Genomic DNA, 20,646 nt, shown 5'->3' with positions numbered 1-20,646 from the left:
GGGGAGAAAGTTCAAAATTCAGAAGTACAAAGGGACTTGGGGGTCCTCATGCAGGATAACCTAAAGGTTAACCACCAGGTTGGATCAGTGGTAAAGAAAACGAATGCTATGTTGACATTCATTTCAAGGGGAATAATGTACAAGAGTAAAGAGTATGGGGCACTGGTGAGACCTCATTTGGAGAAATGTGTGCAGTTTTTGGCCCCTTAGAAAGAATGTAATGATGTTGGGAGAGAGTCCAGAGAAGATTTACCAGGATGATTCCTGGAATGCAGGGGCTAACATATGAGGAACGTTTAGTGGCTCTTGGACTATACTCATTGGAGTATGGAAGAAGGAGAGGGGATCTCATGGAAACATTGTGAATGCTGAAAGGATTGGACATAGAAAATGTGAATAAGATGTTTCCCTTGGTGGGTGGGTCCAAGACAAGAAGGCCCAGTCTTAGAATTAGAAGGGACCCATTTAAAACAGAGATGAGGAGAAATTTCTTTAGCCACATACAGCTGTGGAGGCACGATCATTAAGGGAGTTTAAGGGGGAGATTGATACGTATGTCAGGGTATCAAGGGATATGGGGAAAAGGCTGGAATTTGGAACGAGATGCAAGTACAGTTTAGATCAGGGTGGAGTTGCAGAGGAGATTTGGCCTACTTCTGTCCCTTTAAATTATGATCTTGTGAAATCCACTACCCAGAATCTTGAGGCTATGTTCCCTAGTTCTAGTATTCTCCATAAACAACTTGCCTACCTCTGTATTACACATAGAAATTCTCAGCTGGTCTCACAGCATCCATATGAGGTAAAGACTTAGAACCAGCATTTCAGGCCTGAGCCCTTCTTCAAGACATAAGCAGGCAGATTTTGGAATGGTGTAAAAATTACAGGGTTGTTGTTATTAGAGATTTCAACTTCCCTTATGTTGACTGGCACTTCCTGACTGCAAGAGGGATGGATGGGGCTGAATTTGTCAGGTGTGCCAAGAAGGATTCCTGACACAGTATGACAAGAGGTCTGGTTGGTGGTCCTCTCGGTGGGGGAGCATTTTGGAGAGAGTGACCACAACTCCCTGAGCTTCAGCATAATGATGGATAAGGTTAAAAGCAGAGAAAAATGGGAAAATGTTTAATTGGTGAAGGGCTAATGACGATGGGATGAGGCAGGAACTAGCGAGAGTAAATTGGAAACAGATGTCCATGGAAGACAGCATGGAACTAATGTGGAGAAAGTTTAGGGACCACGTGCTGGGCTCAGGATAGGTTTGTCCCACTGGGACTGGGCAAAGAAGCAGGAAGAGCTCATGAGAAGTATATGGTAGCCAGGAAGGCACTTAGGAGAGCTCAAAGGGGGCATGAGAAGGCCTTGACGTGTAGGATTAAGGAGAACCCCAAGGCATTCTATGCATATGTGGAGAACAAAAGGATGAAGAGAATGAAGGAGGGGCTGCTAAAGGATAAAGGGCGCAACATGTGTCTGGAGACGGAGGAGGTTGGGGAGGTCCGAAATGAATACTTTGCTTCAGTAAAGAGAAAATGTCAAATAGAACAGGCCCGTGTGGTGGACGATGAGGAGATTAAGGAAGAGAAAGTGTTGGACCTTCTTAAAAACATCAAGATTGATACTCACCAAAGTCAGATAAGATATACCTAAGTTTCTATTGGGAGTGAGGGAAGAGATAGCCAGAGCAGTAGCTAGGGTCTTCCAGTCCTCTTTGCCCACAGGGGAGATGTTCATGGGAAGAAACTGTTTCTCAGCCTGGTGGTGCTGGCTCTGATCCTCCCTCTTCAGACAACAATGCCCGTAGATCACATCGATGGGGGGGGGGGGGGGTTGGGGAGGGAGACTCCAGTGATCCTCTTTGCCTCCCTTATGATCCTGCAGCTTGACCTCCAATCCATTTCCCTGCAGCAACTGTACCACACTGTGATGCAGCCGGCCAGGATGGTCTTGATAGAGCTCCTATGGAAGGCTGACACAATGGTGGTTGGGAGCCTTGTCCGCATCAGTCTTCTCGGAAGTGCAGTCACTGTTGCACCTTCCTGACAAGTGAGAAGGTGTTGAGCGTCCACGATAGGTCATTAGTTAAGTGAACCCCAAGGAATTCAGTGCTCTCCACTCTCTACTACAAAGATGTAGATGTATAGTGGAGCGTGGTCGTTCCTGGGCCTCCTGAAGTCCACGATCATCTCTTTCATCTTGTCCACGTTAAGATTCAGGTTGTTACTTTCACACCATTTCATGAGATTTTCCACCTCTTCTCTGTAGTGAGACCCATCGTTGTTGCTGACGAGGCCAAATACAGTTGTGTCATCTGTAAACTTGATGACACTGTTGGAGCTGGATCTAGAGATGCAGTCATGGGTCTGTAGCATAACAGGAACAGGTTGAACACACAGCCCTGAGGTGAACCAGTGCTCAGTGTGACGGTGCTCGATATTCTGCTACCGACCCGGAGAGACTGTGGTTTTTCTGTTAGGAAGCCCAGAATCCAGTTACAGAGAGGGGCCTTGAGTCCCAATAAGGACAGCTTCTCCACCAGCCTCTGGAGAATGATCGTATTAAATGCTGAGCTAAAGTCGATGAACAGCAGCCTGGTGTATGAGGCATCATTCTTCAGGTGGGCCAGGATGGAGTGAGGCGACGAGGCTATAACATCTTCTGGGGAACGGTTTCTTCTTCAGGCAAATTGAAATGGATCCAGTGTCTCTGGGAGATGTGCCTTGATGCATTTCCTCACCAGATGCTCGAAGCATTTCATAATGGTGGAGGTCAGTGTCGAGGTTATAACCTTCTGTTTATGACTGATTGTTTGACGACTTTCCCGTTAACGAATAATTGTTTTTGTAGTTACCATAGTTACAATTATGTCATATGTCGCAATATCCAAGCGGACGAGGAGCTCGTTCTCATTCTTGGAATCACCGTGGAAGGAGAGTGAGCTCACTTGAGAAACTTTTCTTCGAATTTATCATTATTATTCATTTTAATTTGTTTATATTTGTTTGAAGTTGAGAATCGTTATCATTTACAATCTGCTTTGTTTTACTCGTCATTATGAAGTGCGAAGCCATGAAAATGTTTATTTGCTTTTATCAACAAAAAATTAAAGCTGCAATTACAAAGTTTGATTTATTTGGATGAACAATTCCAAATATCGAGACTTACTTTTCTGGGAAGGAGACATGTTTTGAGATTGAGAAATATTAGAACCTGGGATGATGGCAGCTGTCTTGCACCCTGCGGGAACAATGGACTGCTGCAGTGAGGTGTTGAAGATTTCCGTGAAGACCTCCATCAATTGGTCTGCGCTGTCCTTCAGTACCCAACCAGGTACGTTGTCTGGTCCTGAGGCCTTGTGTGGATTCACCCTAGATAGGATTCTCCTCACCTTGGTGGGGGGCGGGGGGCCGTTCTGCAGGGGGACACAAACCTTTCTTTGGCATCATCCTGTTCTTCTCATCGAACCATGCATAGAAGGTGTTCAGTCTGTCTAGAAGGAAGGTATAATTGTCCTTAATTCACAAGGGTGACTTGTGACCTGTTATAGTCTTGATCCTTGTCCCATGCACCTCGTGTCGCCGGTATCGTACAGCTGTCTGGATTTTCTGTGCATATCTTCGCTTTGCTTTCCAGTGTTACAAGGTATATTATCTTCTATATTAATACATTTTTAAAAGAGATAGATTGTGGGGCTTTAGGGTGTAGGTCATAAACAGACAGTAACACTTCACAGAGCTTTGCTGAAAGAGAGACTTCTCGTCCACGGTGACTTTACAGAAACTTTGAAGAGTGCCTGTGGAGACTTGACAAGTAGCAGGACGAGAAGAGACTTCATAGCGATCTACACGATTCTGAGAGGCATAGACAAGGTGGACAGCCAGCACCTGCTTCCCAGGGTAGGTTCAGAAAACACCAGAGGATGTGGACAAAGTGAAGGGAAGGAAGTTTAGGGGAGACGTTAGTGGTAAGATTTTTATGCAGAGAGTTGTGATGCCTGGAATGCCTTGCCAGGGTGGTGGTGGAGGCTGGAACATTAGGGGCATTGAAGGGATTTTTAGACAGACACACAGATAAAAGAAAAATAGAGGGTTACGGGGTAGGGAGGGTTTAGTATTTATAGTAGGAATATGTGGGCTGAAGGGCCTGCACTGTGCTGTAGTGTTGTACGTTCCATTCCATTTGCCTTCCTGACTGCCTGCTACATCTGCAAACCAACTTTTTGCAATTCATGCACAAGCCCTCCCAAGTCCTTCTGCACGGCACCAGATTAAATAATAATTTGATCTTCCATTAAGTGGATAACCTCCCATTTGCCAACATTCTCCTCCATCTGCCCGACCCGTGCCCTCTCACTGAACCTATCGATATCTCTCTCCAGACACAATTTAGTGTCATTAGCAAATGTAGATACACGACACCTTGTCCTTCTCTTCCAGATATTGTGAGGGAAGAGGGGAGAAGAATTTAAAGGTGGGGGGTGAGTGGGTGGGGGTTGGAAGCGGAGTCAGGGGTGGGGTGAGTGGGTAGGGAGTGAGGGGTAGGGATGGGGTTAGAGCGGTAGGGAATGGGGTAGCGAGGGGGTGTGGGGAGGGAGGGGGGTAGCGAGGGGGTGTGGGGAGGGAGGGGGTAGGAAAGGGAGAGGAGGGAGGGGGTAGCGAGGATGGGAAGGGGACAGGTGTGAGAATGAAAGATGGGGAGTGAGGCGTGGTGAGTAAGGGGTGTGACCCTCCCCCTCAGTACTCCACCTCCAACAGGGTGATCCTCCTCACTGCCTCTCCTACAGGGTGATCCTCCCTGAATTGTCCACCCACAGGGTGACTCTCTCTCTCAATGAGCCTTTCCCCTGAAGCACTGACTTGTGGTGGGAAGGAGACATCAATTGCTGGAGGCACTCACCTCTTTCTCAATGTCCGTGACTTCATCCCAAGGCTTGGGAACGGCCAAGATGGGAAAGAAGCCCTTTCTGATGCGTGGACAACTGTACGGTGGGGCTGGACCGGGAGGTGGCCGCCCAGATCCGTCACTCTCATCCTCAGGAATCTGGCAATGTGTCCGTAAGGGAGAGAGGGAAGAAGGAATGCCATGACTGGGATGGGCCGCAGATCAGCTTCACTCCCCCACCTGCCTGATGGGCTCGACATGGATGGATAAGGACATACAGACAGAGAGACACACACACACAGAGGCAGTTGTAATCACACCGACACATGCAGGCATTTCACAGACACACACAAATATGGGGACCTATCACCCCCTCAACCTCCCAAATGATCCTGAGTTCATCAAACTCCAGTTCCCTAATTCTGTCTGTAAGAAAATGCAACTGAATGGACCTCTTGCAGGTGTAGTTATCAGGAACAATGATGCTCTCCAAGATTTCCCACATGCTGCAATCGTAACATTCCACTGCCCCTGCTGCAGTCTCCATTACCCATTCTTGTCAATATACACACATCTTTCCTGACATTATCTTATCTGTGAGAAGTACAACCTTAGACTCTACTCACAGAAGCCTGTCAGGCCAAAGCCTCAAACAACCACTAGCCCCTCCTACATGTATACAGGCAAACAGTCACACAGAGACACAGGTACAGGCAGACACAGTCACACATACATGCTGACACAGTCACACACACAGGCACACACAGACACAAGCACAGCTGACACAGTCGCATGCAGACACTGATACAGACTGAGTGTTACAGGCAGGCATGGGTACAGTCAGTCACACACAGACGTAGTTACACAAAGTCAGATACAGGCAATCATGTACAGATATGGTAAAGGCAGTAACAGTCACAGACACAGGTACAGGCAGACACGGTCACACAGACAGGTACAGATAAAGTTATATACAGACATGAGTACAGGCAGGCAGTCACAACAGACATGGGTACAGGCAAGCAGTCACAAACAGACACGGATACTGGTAGACACAGTCACATACAGCCATGAGTAAAGGCAAACACTGTCCCGCACAGACACAGGTAAAGGCAGACACAGTCACACACAGACACAGTTACTGACAGATGCATTCACGCACAGACATGGTTACAGACGGTCACACACAAACACGGGTACAGAGACATTCATACACAGACATGGGTACAGGCAGACACTATCACACAGACACAGGTACAATCAAACACAGACATGGATACAGACAGACACCGTGACACAGGTGTGGGTACAGGCAGACAGTCACATATAAACATGGGTACAGGCAGAGACTGTCACACACAAACACAGGTATGTGCACAGTCACACACAGACATAGGTACAGGCAGACACAGTCACAAGACTTGAGTACAGGCAGACACCACCACATACAGTCATGGGTACAGACCGACATAATCACATACAAACACAGGTACAGTCACACACAGATGTTGGTACAGGGACAGAGGCATTGCGTGTTGGAAGGAGTATCTAAAATGGAAGGCAAAGCTCCACACTCTGAGGTCAATAGAAGGGGTGGTGGGAGGACAGAGAATTGACCAGAGGTGGTGTCTGTACCTCGAACCTTGGAGTCTCTCCGTAGAGGAGCCGCAAGTACCTCCGGAAACCTTCCTGCGCAATTTCCTTGGTGTGGGGAGGCTTCTTCCTGCTCTTCACCTCCCCCTGTTGGATCAGGCGGATTTCCCGCTCCCTTGCTTCCAGCAATGCATAGGCCTGTAGGAGGGAGAATGCAGTCAGCAGGGAACACCAGCACCCACACAGCAGACAGCAACAACCATACAACAGGTGGAACACATATAGACGATGAAGCCCACCCAACACGTAGCACCACCCACGCAACAGGGAGCCCCCACTACACAACAGGTGGCACCACCCATGAAACAGACGGCACTACCCACGCCACAGGACCACCTGTACAACAGGCGGCAACATCCATGGAAAAGGCAGCACCACCCAAGCCACAGCTGCCACCCACACAACAGGCGGCACCACCAGTGAAACAAACACAACAGGGGGAAGAACCGGACAGACCACCACACTAGACCACCAGACCACGAACAACCCGATGAAATTCTGCAGCACAGGACCAGGCCCTGCAGCCCATCGCGATCACGGTGACCGTGGTGTCATGCCTCCATCCCCTCAATGTCTATGTGTCCAGCACATGCCCACATCCAGAGTGAGGTGCCCCAGGTTTACCTCCTTCTGTTGCTTCTGCTGGGTCATCCTTCCTTCATCTGGTTCCTCTGGAGTTATCTGGACGTGATCTGGTCTGGCAATAAAGTGCAATGAAATATAATTGGAATGACGCCTTCATCTAGGAGGGCCGTCCTATCTGTGTACCCGTGGAAACGCAGCAGTAGCATCTGTTTCATCCCCCTCCTTCACGGGCTGTTTCACAAACCTACCTCCCTCTGTGTAAAAAAGTTCCATAAATGTGTTCTTTGATGACCAAATCCCCTACTCTGGGACAAAGACTCTCTGCGTTCATCTGATCTATTACTTTCCTGATGTTGTCCACCTCTGTGAGATCACCCCTCATCCCCCTGTTCTCTAAGGAATAAAGCCCCAGCCTGCTCAACCTTTCCCTGTAGCTCAGCTTCCCTCCCACCCCCCACCAAGCCCTGGCAACATCCTTGTAAATCTCCTCTGCGTCTTCTCCAGCTTGACAACATCCTTCCTGCAACACGGTGACCAAAACTGAACACAAGGCTCCAAAAAGGGCCCCATCAACATTTGGAACAACTGTGACATGACCTCCCAATGTGGAGACCAATCTGCTGAAAGCCTTTTTGACCTCCTTATCTAACACTGACACTATTGTCAAGGTATGATGTACCTGAACTCCGAGATCCCTCTGCTCTACCACACTCCCCCAGATTCCTCAGCTCTACAACACTCCCCCAGATCCCTCTGCCCTACAACTCTTCCCCAGATCACTCTGCTCTACAACACGCCCCCAGATCCCTCTGCTCTGTAACTCTACCCCAGATCCCTCTGCTCTACAACACTTCCCCAGATCCCTCTATCCTACAACACTCCCCCAGATCCCGCTGCTTTAAAACCCTCCCCCAGATTACCCAGATCCCTTGGCTCTTCAACACTCCCCCAGATCCCTCTGCCCTACAACACTCCCCCAGATCCCTCTGCCCTACAAAACTCCCTCAGATCCCTCAGCTCTACAACACTCCCCCAGATCCCTCTGCCCTACAACACTCCCCCAGATCCCTCTGCTCTACACACTCCCCAGATTCCCAAGCTCTACAACACTCCAACAGATTCACCAGCTCTACAACATTCCCCCAGATCCCTCGGCTCTACAACACTCCCCCAGATCCCTCTGCTCCACAACACTCCCCCAGATCCCTCGGCTCTACAACACTCCCCCAGATCCCTCTGCTCTACAACACTCCCCCAGATTCCCCAGCTCTACAACACTCCCCCAGATTCCCCAGCTCTACAACCCTCCTCCAAATCCCTCTGCCCTACAACACTCCCCCAGATTCCTCTGGTCTACAACATTCCCCCAGATCCCTCTGCCCTACAACACTCCCCCAGATCCTTCTATCCTACAACACTCCCCCAGATCCCGCTGCTTTACAACCCTCCCCCAGATTACCCAGATCCCTTGGCTCTTCAACACTCCCCCAGATCCCTCTGCCCTACAACACTCCCCCAGTTCCCTCTGCCCTACAACACTCCCCCAGATCCCTCTGCCCTACAAAACTCCCTCAGATCCCTCAGCTCTACAACATTCCCCCAGATCCCTCTGCCCTACAACACTCCCCCAGATCCCTCTGCCCTACAACACTCCCCCAGATCCCTCTGCTCTACACACTCCCCAGATTCCACAGCTCTACAACACTCCAACAGATTCCCCAGCTCTACAACACTCCCCCAGATCCCTCGGCTCTACAACACTCCCCCAGATCCCTCTGCTCTACAACACTCCCCCAGGTTCCTCTGCTCAACAACACTCCCCCAGATTCCCCAGCTCTACAACACTCCTCCAAATCCCTCTGCCCTACAACACTCCCCCAGATCCCTCTGCCCTACAAAACTCCCTCAGATCCCTCTGCTCTACACACTCCCCAGATTCCCCAGCTCTACAACACTCCCCCAGATCCCTCGGCTCTACAACACTCCCCCAGATTCCTCTGCTCAACAACACTCTCCCAGATTCCTCTGCTCAACAACACTCCCCAGATTCCCCAGCTCTACAACACTCCCCCAGATTCCCCAGCTCTACAACACTCCCCCAGTTCCCTCGGCTCTACAACACTCCCCCAGATTCCTCTGTTCAACAACACTCCCCCAGATTCCTCTGCTCAACAACACTCCCCCAGATTTCCCAGCTCTACAACACTCCCCCAGATCCCTCGGCTCTACAACACTCCCCCAGATTCCTCTGCTCAACAACACTCCCCCAGATTCCTCTGCTCAACAACACTCCCCCAGATTCCCCAGCTCTACAACCCTCCTCCAAATCCCTCTGCCCTACAACACTCCCCCAGATCCCTCTGGTCTACAACACTCCCCCAGATCCCTCTGGTCTACCACACTCCCCTAGATCCCTCAGCCCTACAACACTCACCCAGATCCCTCTGGTCTACAACACTCCCCCAGATTACCCAGCTCTACAACTCTCCTCCAAATCCCTCTGCCCTACAACACTCCCCCAGATCCCTCTGCCCTACAACACTCCCCCAGATCCCTCTGCCCTACAACACTCCCCCAGATTCCTCTGCTCAACAACACTCCCCCAGATTCCCCAGCTCTACAACCCTCCTCCAAATCCCTCTGGTCTACAACACTCACCCAGATCCCTCTGGTCTACCACACTCCCCTAGATCCCTCTGCCCTACAACACTCCCCCAGATCCCTCTGGTCTACAACACTCCCCCAGATCCCTCTGGTCTACAACACTCCCCCAGATCCCTCTGGTCTACCACACTCCCCTAGATCCCTCTGCCCTACAACACTCCCCTAGATCCCTCTGGTCTACAACACTCACCCAGATCCCTCTGCCCTACAACACTCACCCAGATCCCTCTGGTCTACAACACTCCCCCAGATCCCTCTGGTCTAACACACTCCCCCAGATCCCTCTGGTCTACCACACTCCCCTAGATCCCTCTGCCCTACAACACTCCCCCAGATCCCTCTGGTCTACAACACTCCCCCAGATCCCTCTGGTCTACCACACTCCCCTAGATCCCTCTGCCCTACAACACTCACCCAGATCCCTCTGGTCTACAACACTCACCCAGATCCCTCTGCCCTACAACACTCACCCAGATCCCTCTGGTCTACAACACTCCCCCAGATCCCTCTGGTCTACCACACTCCCCTAGATCCCTCTGCCCTACAACACTCACCCAGATCCCTCTGGTCTACAACACTCCCCCAGATTACCCAGCTCTACAACTCTCCTCCAAATCCCTCTGCCCTACAACACTCCCCCAGATCCCTCTGCCCTACAACACTCCCCCAGATCCCTCTGCCCTACAACACTCCCCCAGATTCCTCTGCTCAACAACACTCCCCCAGATTCCCCAGCTCTACAACCCTCCTCCAAATCCCTCTGCCCTACAACACTCCCCCAGATCCCTACTATTCTCGGTGCAGATTCTACCCACATTAGACCTCCCAAAATGCAACACCTCATTAAATTCTGTCACCCTTTCCTCTGCCCAACTGATCAAGATCCTGCTGCAACGTTTGTCAACCATCTTCACTCTCTACAAGGACAGACACTTCGGTGTCATTGCAAATTAGCAAGTTATGACAAGTACGTTTTCATCTGATGACTCGGTGGATTGTGAACAGATATAGGTACAATGTTATAGAAAGGATATGAGAGAGAATGCAGAATTGCAAAATGTTGTTGGGTCCGGAGGCTTGGAATTATGAGAATGGATTGGCTGGGTGTCTTCTCCCTGGAGTGTCAGAGTCTGAGGCGGGGGGGGACATTATCAAGGTTTACCAAATCATAAGGGTAAATGATAAAATAGATGGTTACAATCTTTTACCCAGCAAAGGAGATTTGAAAGGATCCTGAGGGGCACTTTCTTCCCCCAGCGGGAGTTCGGTGCCTGAAACAAGCTGCAGGGGAAGTGGTCGAGGCAGGGACAACAACTCCATTTAAAAGGCACTCAGACAGGAATGTGGACACAAAAGACCACTTTCTCAGGTAGCCTGGATAAGAATGGGTCAAAGGACCTGTTTCTATATTGTTAAACTCTATAAAATGAATATAGAACATCAAACAGCATAGTACAGGAACAGATCTTTCGGCCCGCATCCCTGTGCTGAACATGATGTGCCAAGTAATCCAAAACTACTGCCTGCACATCAATCATCCCCCTCCAACCCTGAATATTCATGTGTCCTTCAAGAAGCTTCCTAAACAGTACTATTGTATCTGTTTCCAATGCTTTCCCAGCACCCATTCCAGGCACCCATCATTCCCAGCACCCATCATTCCCAGCACCCATCATTCCCAACTCCCATTCCAGGCACCCATAACTCCCAGCACCCATTCCAGACATCCATCATTCTCAGGCTGGAAAAAAATGGCCCCACACATTTCCCTGGAAAAAAGAATCCAACTGTCCACCCTGGCAACACTCCTCATAATTTTATAAACCGCTCTCAGGTCTACCCTTAGCTTCCGACACTCCAGTGAAAGCAAGTATGTCCAATCCCTCCCCATAACTCATCCTCTCTAAACCAGCAAACATCCCAGTGAATAGTTTCTGCCCCCTTTCCAAAGCCTCCATGTCCTTTCTCATGGGGGGGGGGGGGGGGGGAAGGAAACCAGAGCTGTATGCAGCAAGTTGGGGAGAGACCACGCTGAGCAGAGGTTGAAGCTGGTGAAAAGTGTGGCCCCAGCACTTGGCGGGGGCGGTGCTTGATGTGGTGAGAGGCTCACCTCCTGACTCCGCAAAGCCTTCTACTACAAGTCAGGGATGGGGTGAACATTTCTTCCAATCTGGACGAGAGCAGGGAAGCCCATTGAGCCTGCTCCACCATTTGATAAGATCATGGTTGGAAAGGGATGGACAGAGTGCATATGGAAAAGATGTTTCCAGTACGTAAAACATACATTGACCATTACAGCACAGTACAGGCCTTTCAGCCCATGATGTTGTGCCTACCTCCATAAACCTACTCAGCAGACTGAATCTACCTTTCTTCATACTTTTCTTCCATCTATTGGCTTGTCTAAGAGTCTTTTAAAGCCCCTAATGTTCCAGCCTCCACCACCATCCCTGGCGAGGCATTCCAGGCCCCCACATCTCTCTGTGTAAAAATCTTACCCCTGATGTCTCCCCTAAACTTCCCTCCCCTCATCTTGTACAGATGTCCTCTGGCATTTGCTACTGTTGCCCCCAGGAAAAGGATGCTGGCTGTCCACCCAATCTTGATCTCTTGTAATCTAATAGACCTATTAAGTCTCCTCTTCTTTGCTCCACAGAGAAAAGCCCCAGCTCTGCCAACCTGGCCTCATCCAGATAACATCCTGGTCAATCTCTGCTGCACCCTTTCCATAGCCTCCTCATCCCTCCTGCAATGACGTCACCAGAATTGAACACAATATTCCAAGCGTGGTCCAACCAGAGTTTTATAGAACTGCGGAGTTTTATACTGGGAGTGTCAGGGACCAGAGGACACGGCCTTAAAATAAAAGGATGCCCTTTAAAGCAGAGATGAGGAGAATTTTTTTCAGCAGGAGGGTGGAAAATCTTTGGAGTTCGTTGCCATGGAAGGGTGTGGAGGCCAAGTCATTGAGTATATATGGCAGAGTTTGATAGGTTCTTGATAAGTCAGGGCGTCAAAGGTTATGGGGAGAAGGCAGGAGAATGGAGTTGAAAGGAAAATAACATCAGCCATAATTTAAATGGTGGAGAAAACTCCATGGGCCAAATGTCTGACTTTGCTCCTACCTCTTGTAGTCTGTCCAGGGACCTACTCATCTTTTCCCCATGAGCCTTAATTCCTCTACGAAGCAAATGTCTATCTAACAATCTTAGAACCAGAGAACACTACAGAAAACAGGTCATTCAACCCTTCTAATCTGTGCCAAAACATCATTCCGCTAGTTGCGCTGACCTGCACCCATTCCATAACCCTCCAAAGCTTTCCCATTCATGTCGAAGTCCAATTTAAGAATGAGCCCGCATTTACTACATCAGCTGGCAGCTCGTTCCACACTCCCACAACTCTCTGAGTGAAGCAGTTCCCCCTAAACTTTTCCCCTTTCACCCTAAAGCCATGTCCTCTCATATTTATCTCTCTTAATCCAGGTGGAGCCTGCTCTCAATTCTGTCTATACTCCTCATAATTTTGTAAACCTCTATCAAATCTACCCTCGTTCTTCTCTGCTCCAAGGAATAAAGTCTTAACCTGTTTAATCTTTCCCTGTAACTCAGTTTCTGAAGTCCGGGCAACATCCTAGTAAATCTTCTCTGCCCTCCTTCTATCTTACTGATATCTTTCCTGCAAGTTTGGTGACCAAAACTGCACACAATACTCCAAACTTGGCCTCACCAATGTCGTATACAACTTTATCATAACATCCCAACTCCTGGACTCAATACTTTGATTTATGAAGGCCAATATGCCAAAAGTTCTCTTCACAACCCTGTCCACCTGTGACCCCACTTTCAGGGAATTCTGTATCTGTATTCCCAGATCCCTCTGTTCTACCACACTCCCCAGTGCCCTGTGTATGTCCTACCTTGGTTAATCCTTCCAAAATGCAACATCTCACACTTGTCTACATTACATTCCATCTACCATTTACTATCCCATTTTTCCAGTTTGCCCAAATTCCTCTGCAAGATTTGAAAGTCTTTCGTGCTGTCCACATTGCCTCCAATCTACAAACCTGCTGATCCAATTCACCACATTATCATCCAGATCGTTGATATAGATGACAAACCACAATGGTCCCAGCACCAATCCCTGATTCACTACTCTCTGGGAGAAGTGTTCCTCTTCACCTCCTTCCGAAATCTCTTCCCCCCAAATCCTGTCCCTCCATCCCTTCGTTCTAGTCTCACCTCCCAGTGGAAACAACCTCACTGCTTTGATCTGATCCAGCCCTTTCATAATCATACATTCTTCTCCAAGATCGCCTCTCATTCATCTCAATTCCAGCGAGTACAATTCCAAATGACTCAATTTCTCCTCACAGGCTAACCCCCTCAACTCCAGAATCAACCTGGTGAACCACCTCCACCCGACCTCCAAAGCCAGCACATCCTTCCTAAAATTAGGAGACCATACCTGCATGCAGAACTCCAGGTGCGGCCTCACCAGTACCTTACAGCTCTTAAATTCAATCCCTCCAGCAAAGAACACCAATGTCCCATTTGCCTTCTTGACAACCTGTTGCACCTGCAAACCACCCTTTTGTGATTCAGGCACAAGCTTTCCCAGATCCCTCTGCACAATGACATGCTGCAATCTTCCATCGTTTAAATAATTAGCCAATCTTCTTGTGATCCTTCCGCACATTTACCGCCATCGTTTTCAGGACTACCACCACAGGATCCACATGCCGTGACAGGTCTGCCTCACTACACAGAGACTCAACCGTGGATAACAAGGGAAATTAGAGACAGCATTAGGTCCAAAGAGAGAGCATATCAATTGGCCAAAAAAAGTACCGCAACCGAAGACTGGGAGCAGTTCAAGATGCACCAAAGGAGGACAAAGGGATTAATCAAGAGAGCAAAAATAAATTACGAAAGTAAGCTTGCGGCAAGTATAAAAACCGACTGCAAAAGCTTTTATAAATATGTCAAGAGGAAAAGATTGGTGAAATCCAGAGTAGGTCCTTTGCAGTCGGAATCAGGGGAATATATAATGGGGAATAAGGAAATGGCAGACCAATTAAATTCTTACTTTAGTTCGGTTTTCACAAGAGAGGATGAAAGGTGGGTAACTGTTAGGAGAGGGACAAAAGAACGTAAGGTGCCAGAGAGGAGCCCTGTGAATGTAACCCTCAGCAATAAGTACGCCTCTTTGAGCACTGTTGAGGGGGACATCAAGGTTGGGGGGAGTGACAGTGGCTGTGCTTCCGGCACGAGGTCGGCCCCTGTAGCTCAGAAAGGGAGCGAAAGGAAGAGGAGGGCAATAGTGGTAGGAGACTCCACAGTTAAGAGGACGGATAGGGGATTCTGCGGACGCAGCAAGGAGAACCGGATGGTGGTTTGCCTCCCTGGTGCCAGGGTCCAGGATGTTGCTGCTCGTGTCCCGGATATCCTAAAGTGGGAGGGACAGGAGCCAGAGGTCGTGGTACATGTAGGGACCAATGACATAGGGAGAATTAGAGAAGAGGTCCTAAAAAGTGAGTACAGGCAGTTAGGTAGGGAGTTAAAAAGAAGGACCGCAAAGGGGGTATCTCTGGATTACTCCCTGTGCCACGTGACAGTGTGAATAGAAATAGAATGAGGTGGAGGATTAACACGTGGCTGAAGGGGTGGAGTAAGGGGCAGGGTTTTAAGTTTCTGGATAACTGGGACCTTTTTTGGGGGAGATGTGACCTGTACAGTAAGGACGGGTTACACTTAAATCCCAGGGGGACCAGAATCCTGGCAGAGGTATTTGCTAGGGCTACTCAGGATCCTTTAAACTAGAATGGTTGGGGGGAGGGAACAAAATAGTACAGAGCAGTAAGGAGAAGGTTAGAATGCAAACAAAGAAAGTTTGTAGTAAGTATTTGAATATGGATGGGCAGGTGATAGAGAAGGGAAATGCTCTGGAACAAGATGAAGGGCAATTGGCAGGAAAAGTAAATAATGTTCTTAAAGATGAGGGAAAACAGGGATTAAAAAATGGGAAATCCCTGAAATTCATATATTTTAATGCCAGGAGTATTGTAAAAAAGGTGGATGAGCTGAAGGTGTGGATTGATACTTGGAAGTATGATGTGGTAGCGATTAGTGAGACATGGTTGCAGGAGGGATGTGATTGGCAACTGAATATCCCTGGGTTTCGTTGTTTTAGGTGTGATAGAGTCGGAGGGGCAAGAGGAGGTGGGGTTGCATTGCTTGTCAGGGAAAATATTACAGCGGTGCCTTGGAAGGATAGATTAGAGGGCACATCCACGGAGGCTATTTGGGTGGAACTGAGGAGTAGGAAAGGAGAGGTTACACTTGTAGGGGTGTATTATAGACCACCCGGAGGGGACCGAGACCTAGAGGAGCAAATCTGTAGGGAGATAGTAGATATTTGTGATAAGCACAGGGTTGTAATTATGGGAGATTTTAATTTTCCACATATAGATTGGGAAACACATTCTGTGAAAGGAATGGATGGGTTAGAGTTTGTGAAATGTGTGCAAGATAGTTTTTTACAACAATATGTAGAGGTGCCGACCAGAGAAGGAGCAGTGTTAGATCTACTGTTGGCAAATGGGATGGGTCAAGTGACGGAGGTTAGTGTTGGCGAGCACTTCGGGTCCAGTGATCATAATGCCATCAGCTTCAATGTCATTATGGAAAGAGAGAAATCAGGGCCAAGGATTGAGGTTTTTGATTGGGGAAAAGCTAGATTTGAGGAGATGCGAAAGGACTTGCAGGGTGTGCATTGGGACAATTTGTTTTATGGGCAGGATGTAGTAGAGAGATGGAAGTCTTTTAAAGATCAGATTTTGAGAGTGCAAAAGCTTTATGTTCCTGTTAGGTTAAAAGGAGGGGCAAAAGGTTTGAGAGAGCCGTGGTTTTCAAGGAATATTGGAAACTTGGTTCGAAGAAAAAGGGAGGCGTACATTAGATATAAGAAGCATGGAGTTAAGGAGATGTTTGAAAGATACATTGAATGTAAGAGGAATCTTAAGAGAGGAATTAGGAAAGCTAAAAGAAGGTACGAGAAAACTATGGCAAGCAGGGTGAAAACTAATCCAAAAGAGTTCTACAAATATGTTAATGGTAAGAGGAAAGCTAGAGACAAAATTGGTCCCTTAGAAGATCAGAGCGGAAAACTGTGTGTGGAACCTAGAGAAATGGGGGAGATATTGAACAGTTTCTTTTCTTCGGTATTCACTAAGGAGAAGGATATTGGGAGATGTGGGATAAAAAAAGCAAATTGGGTAAATATGGGGAATATAGAGATTACAAAAGGTGTAGTTTTAAGGCTTTTGAAGAATATAAAGGTGGATAAGTCTCCGGGACCAGACGGGATCTTCCCCAGGACATTGAGAGAAGTGAAGGAGGAAATAGCAGAGGCTCTGGCGGTAATTTTTCAAATGTCATTAGATATGGGGATAGTGCCAGAGGATTGGCGCATTGCGCATGTGGTTCCGTTATTTAAAAAGGGTTCAAGGAGGAAGCCTGGCAACTATCGGCCTGTAAGTTTGACGTCTGTGGTAGGTAAATTAATGGAGAAAATTCTTAGAGATAGTACTTATAAACATCTGGATAGACAGGGTCTGATCAGGAGCACTCAACATGGATTTGTGGGAGGAAGGTCATGTTTGACCAATCTGATTGAATTTTTTGAAGAGGTGACTAGGAATGTGGATGAGGGTAGCGCAGTGGATGTTGTCTATATGGACTTCAGTAAGGCCTTCGATAAGGTACCACATGGAAGGTTAGTTAGGAAGGTGCAGTCTTTAGGTATAAATTTTGAGATAGTCAAATGGATTGAACATTGGCTGAAAGGGAGAGGCCAGAGAGTGGTAGTGGATAATTGTCTGTCAGGTTGGAGGCCGGTGACCAATGGTGTGCCTCAAGGATCTGTATTGGGCCCATTGTTGTTCGTTATATACATTAATGATCTAGATGATGGGGTGGTGAATTGGATTACTAAATATGCAGACGATACTAAGATAGGTGGAATAGTGGATAATGAAGAAGGTTTTCAAGGATTGCAGAGGGATTTGGGCTGCTTAGAAAAGTGGGCTGAAAAATGGCAGATGGAATTTAATGCTGATAAGTGTGAGGTGCTTCATTTTGGTAAGAAGAATCAGAACAGGACATATGTGGTAAATGGGAGAGCATTGAGGAATACAGAAGAGCAGAAAGATTTAGGAGTGACGGTACATCGTTCCCTGAAGGAAGAAACTCACGTGAATAGGGTGGTGAAGAAGGCTTTTAGTATGCTGGCCTTTATCAATCATTGCATGGAATATAGGAGTTGGGAGGTGATGTTGAGATTGTATAAGACGTTGGTGCGGCCTAATTTGGAGTTCTGTGTGCAGTTCTGGTCGCCTAATTATAGGAAGGATATAAACAGAGTGGAGAGAGTGCAGAGAAGGTTGACCAGAATGTTGCCTGGGTTTAAGCATCTGGAGTATGGGGAGAGATTGGACAGATTGGGTCTTTATTCTTTGGAGCGTAGAAGGTTGAGAGGGGATTTGATAGAAGTATTTAAGATTATGAAAGGGATAGACAGAATGGATGTGGATAGACTATTTCCGTTAAGAGGAGGAAAGTTTAAAACAAGAGGACATGAGTTAAGAATTAAGGGGCAGAGGTTTAGAGGTAACATGAGGGGGAACTTCTTTACTCAGAGAGTGGTAGCTGTGTGGAATGATCTTCCGGGAGAAATAGTGGCGGCGGAGTCAATTGTATTATTTAAGAAAAGGTTGGACAGGTATATGGATGAGAAGAAGATGGAGGGTTATGGGCATTGTGCAGGGAGGTGGGATTAGAAAGGGGTGTTTGGTTCGGTGCGGACTAGAAGGGCCTAATGGCCTGTTTCCGTGCTGTAATTGTTATGTTATGTTATGTTAAATAACCTCCCAAGGATGTTGGGAAACATAGAGACTAATGCAAGGGAGGAACTGAAAGAAATCAGTATCTCTAAGGACATGGTCTTGGGGAAATTGATGGGATTGAAGGCAGATAAATCCCAAGGTCCTGATAATCTACATCCTAGGGTACTCAAGGAAGTGGCCATTCAGATAGCAGATGCTTTAAGAATTATTTTCCAGAACTCGATAGATGCAGGATCAGTACCCATGGATTGGAGGGTAGCTAATGTTACCCCACTATTTTAAAAGGGGGGTAGAGAAAAAGCGGGGAATTATCGGCCGGTGAGCCTTACATCAGTAGTGGGCAAAATGATGGAATCCATTATTAAGGATGTAATAGCGGAGCATATGACTAGCAGAGAAGGGATCGGATGGAGTCAACATGGATTTACAAAAGGTAAATCGTGCTTGACAAATCTATTGGAATTCTTTGAGATGGTGACAGGTAAAATAGATGGGGGAGAGCCAGTGGATGTGGTGCACCTGGACCTCCAAAAGGCCTTCGATAAGGTCCCGCATAAATGACTGGATTACAAAATCAAGGCTCATGGGATTGGGGGCAAAGTATTGATGTGGATTGAGAACTGGCTGGCAGGTAGAAGACAGAGAGTTGGGATAAATGGCTCGTTTTCTGAGTGGCAGGCGGTGACCAGTGGGGTGCCACAGGGATCTGTACTGGGACCCCAGCTGTTCACAATTTACATTAATGATCTGGATGAGGGGATTGGATGTAATATCTCCAAATTTGCAGACGACACTAAGCTAGAAGGGGTTGTGTGCACGGAAGAGGGGTTCAGGAAGCTCCAGTGTGATTTGGATAAATTGAGGGACTGGGCAGATCCATGGCAAATGCACTACAATGTGGATCAATGGGAGGTTATCCACTTTGGTAATACAAACCGGAGGGCAGATTACTATTTGAATGGCAATAGATTAAGAGATGGGGAAGTGCAGAGAGACCTAGGGGTACTTGTACACCAGTCTCTGAAGGCGAGCATGCAGGTACAGCAGGCGGTTAAAAAGGCAAATGGTATGTTGGCCTTCATATCAAGAGGGTTTGAGTCTAGGAACAAGGATACCTTACTGCAGCTGTACAGGGCCTTGGTGAGACCCCACCTGGAGTATTGTGTGCAGTTTTGGTCACCTGATCTAAGGAAGGATGTTCTTGCAATGGAGGGAGTGCAGAGGCAATTCACCAGGCTGAGACCTGGAATGGCAGGAATGACTTATGAGGAGAGATTGCGCAAATTGGGATTGTACTCACTGGAGTTTAGTAGATTGAGAGGGGATCTCATAGAGACCTATAAAATTCTGGCAGGACTGGACAGAATGGATGCAGATGGGATGTTTCCAAGGATGGGAAAATCCAGAACCCGGGGCCATGGTTTGAGGATAATAGGCAAACCATTTAGGACCGAGATGAGGAGGAATTTCTTGACCCAGAGGGTGGTGAATCTGTGGAATTCATTGCCACAGAGGGCAGTAGAGGCAGGTTCATTAAATCTATTTAAGAGGGAATTAGATATATTTCTTCAGTTTCAGGGTATTAAAGGTTACGGAGAGAAGGCGGGGACGAGGTACTGAACTTTAAGATCAGCCATGATCTTGTTGAATGGCGGAGCAGGCTCGAGGGGTCGAATGACCCACTCCTGCTCCTATCTTCTATGTTTCTATGTTTCTACCCTTGCCCACCTGTGCCTAACTGAGTGGGCTTGACCCAAACGACGGAGATCTGAGGGTGGCAGGGACGATGTAACGGTCTCCGAAATTGGAAGAGGTTCATCCAACAGTGGGTCATTCTGGTCCTGACATGCCATCTGGTGGAAGGTAAAGAACAATTAGCCCAAACCCTAAGATGCAGAGCTAACATCATGAACGCAGCACTGGAGGGGCTTGGGTTATAGGGGGAGGCTGAGGGG

At 47.9% G+C, this 20,646-nt stretch overlaps 1 protein-coding gene across 1 annotated transcript in view; it reads right to left on the bottom strand.

The window, feature by feature from the left end:
* LOC138761855 (WD repeat-containing protein 97-like) overlaps window positions 1-20,646 on the bottom strand; it is a 160,520-nt gene that overhangs the window by 45,052 nt on the left and 94,822 nt on the right. Inside the window, exons 12-15 of the mRNA XM_069934771.1 lie at window positions 20,420-20,544; window positions 7,159-7,231; window positions 6,517-6,672; window positions 4,897-5,040 (exon numbers count right to left, since the gene is read on the bottom strand). Of these exons, the coding sequence (XP_069790872.1) occupies window positions 4,897-5,040; window positions 6,517-6,672; window positions 7,159-7,231; window positions 20,420-20,544 (498 nt within the window). The remainder of the gene's footprint in view (window positions 1-4,896; window positions 5,041-6,516; window positions 6,673-7,158; window positions 7,232-20,419; window positions 20,545-20,646) is intronic.

The sequence above is a fragment of the Narcine bancroftii genome, chromosome 1, assembly GCF_036971445.1.
Source record: "Narcine bancroftii isolate sNarBan1 chromosome 1, sNarBan1.hap1, whole genome shotgun sequence".
Classification (NCBI taxonomy): domain Eukaryota; kingdom Metazoa; phylum Chordata; class Chondrichthyes; order Torpediniformes; family Narcinidae; genus Narcine; species Narcine bancroftii.
This window is presented reverse-complemented; position numbering and strand designations above follow the sequence as displayed.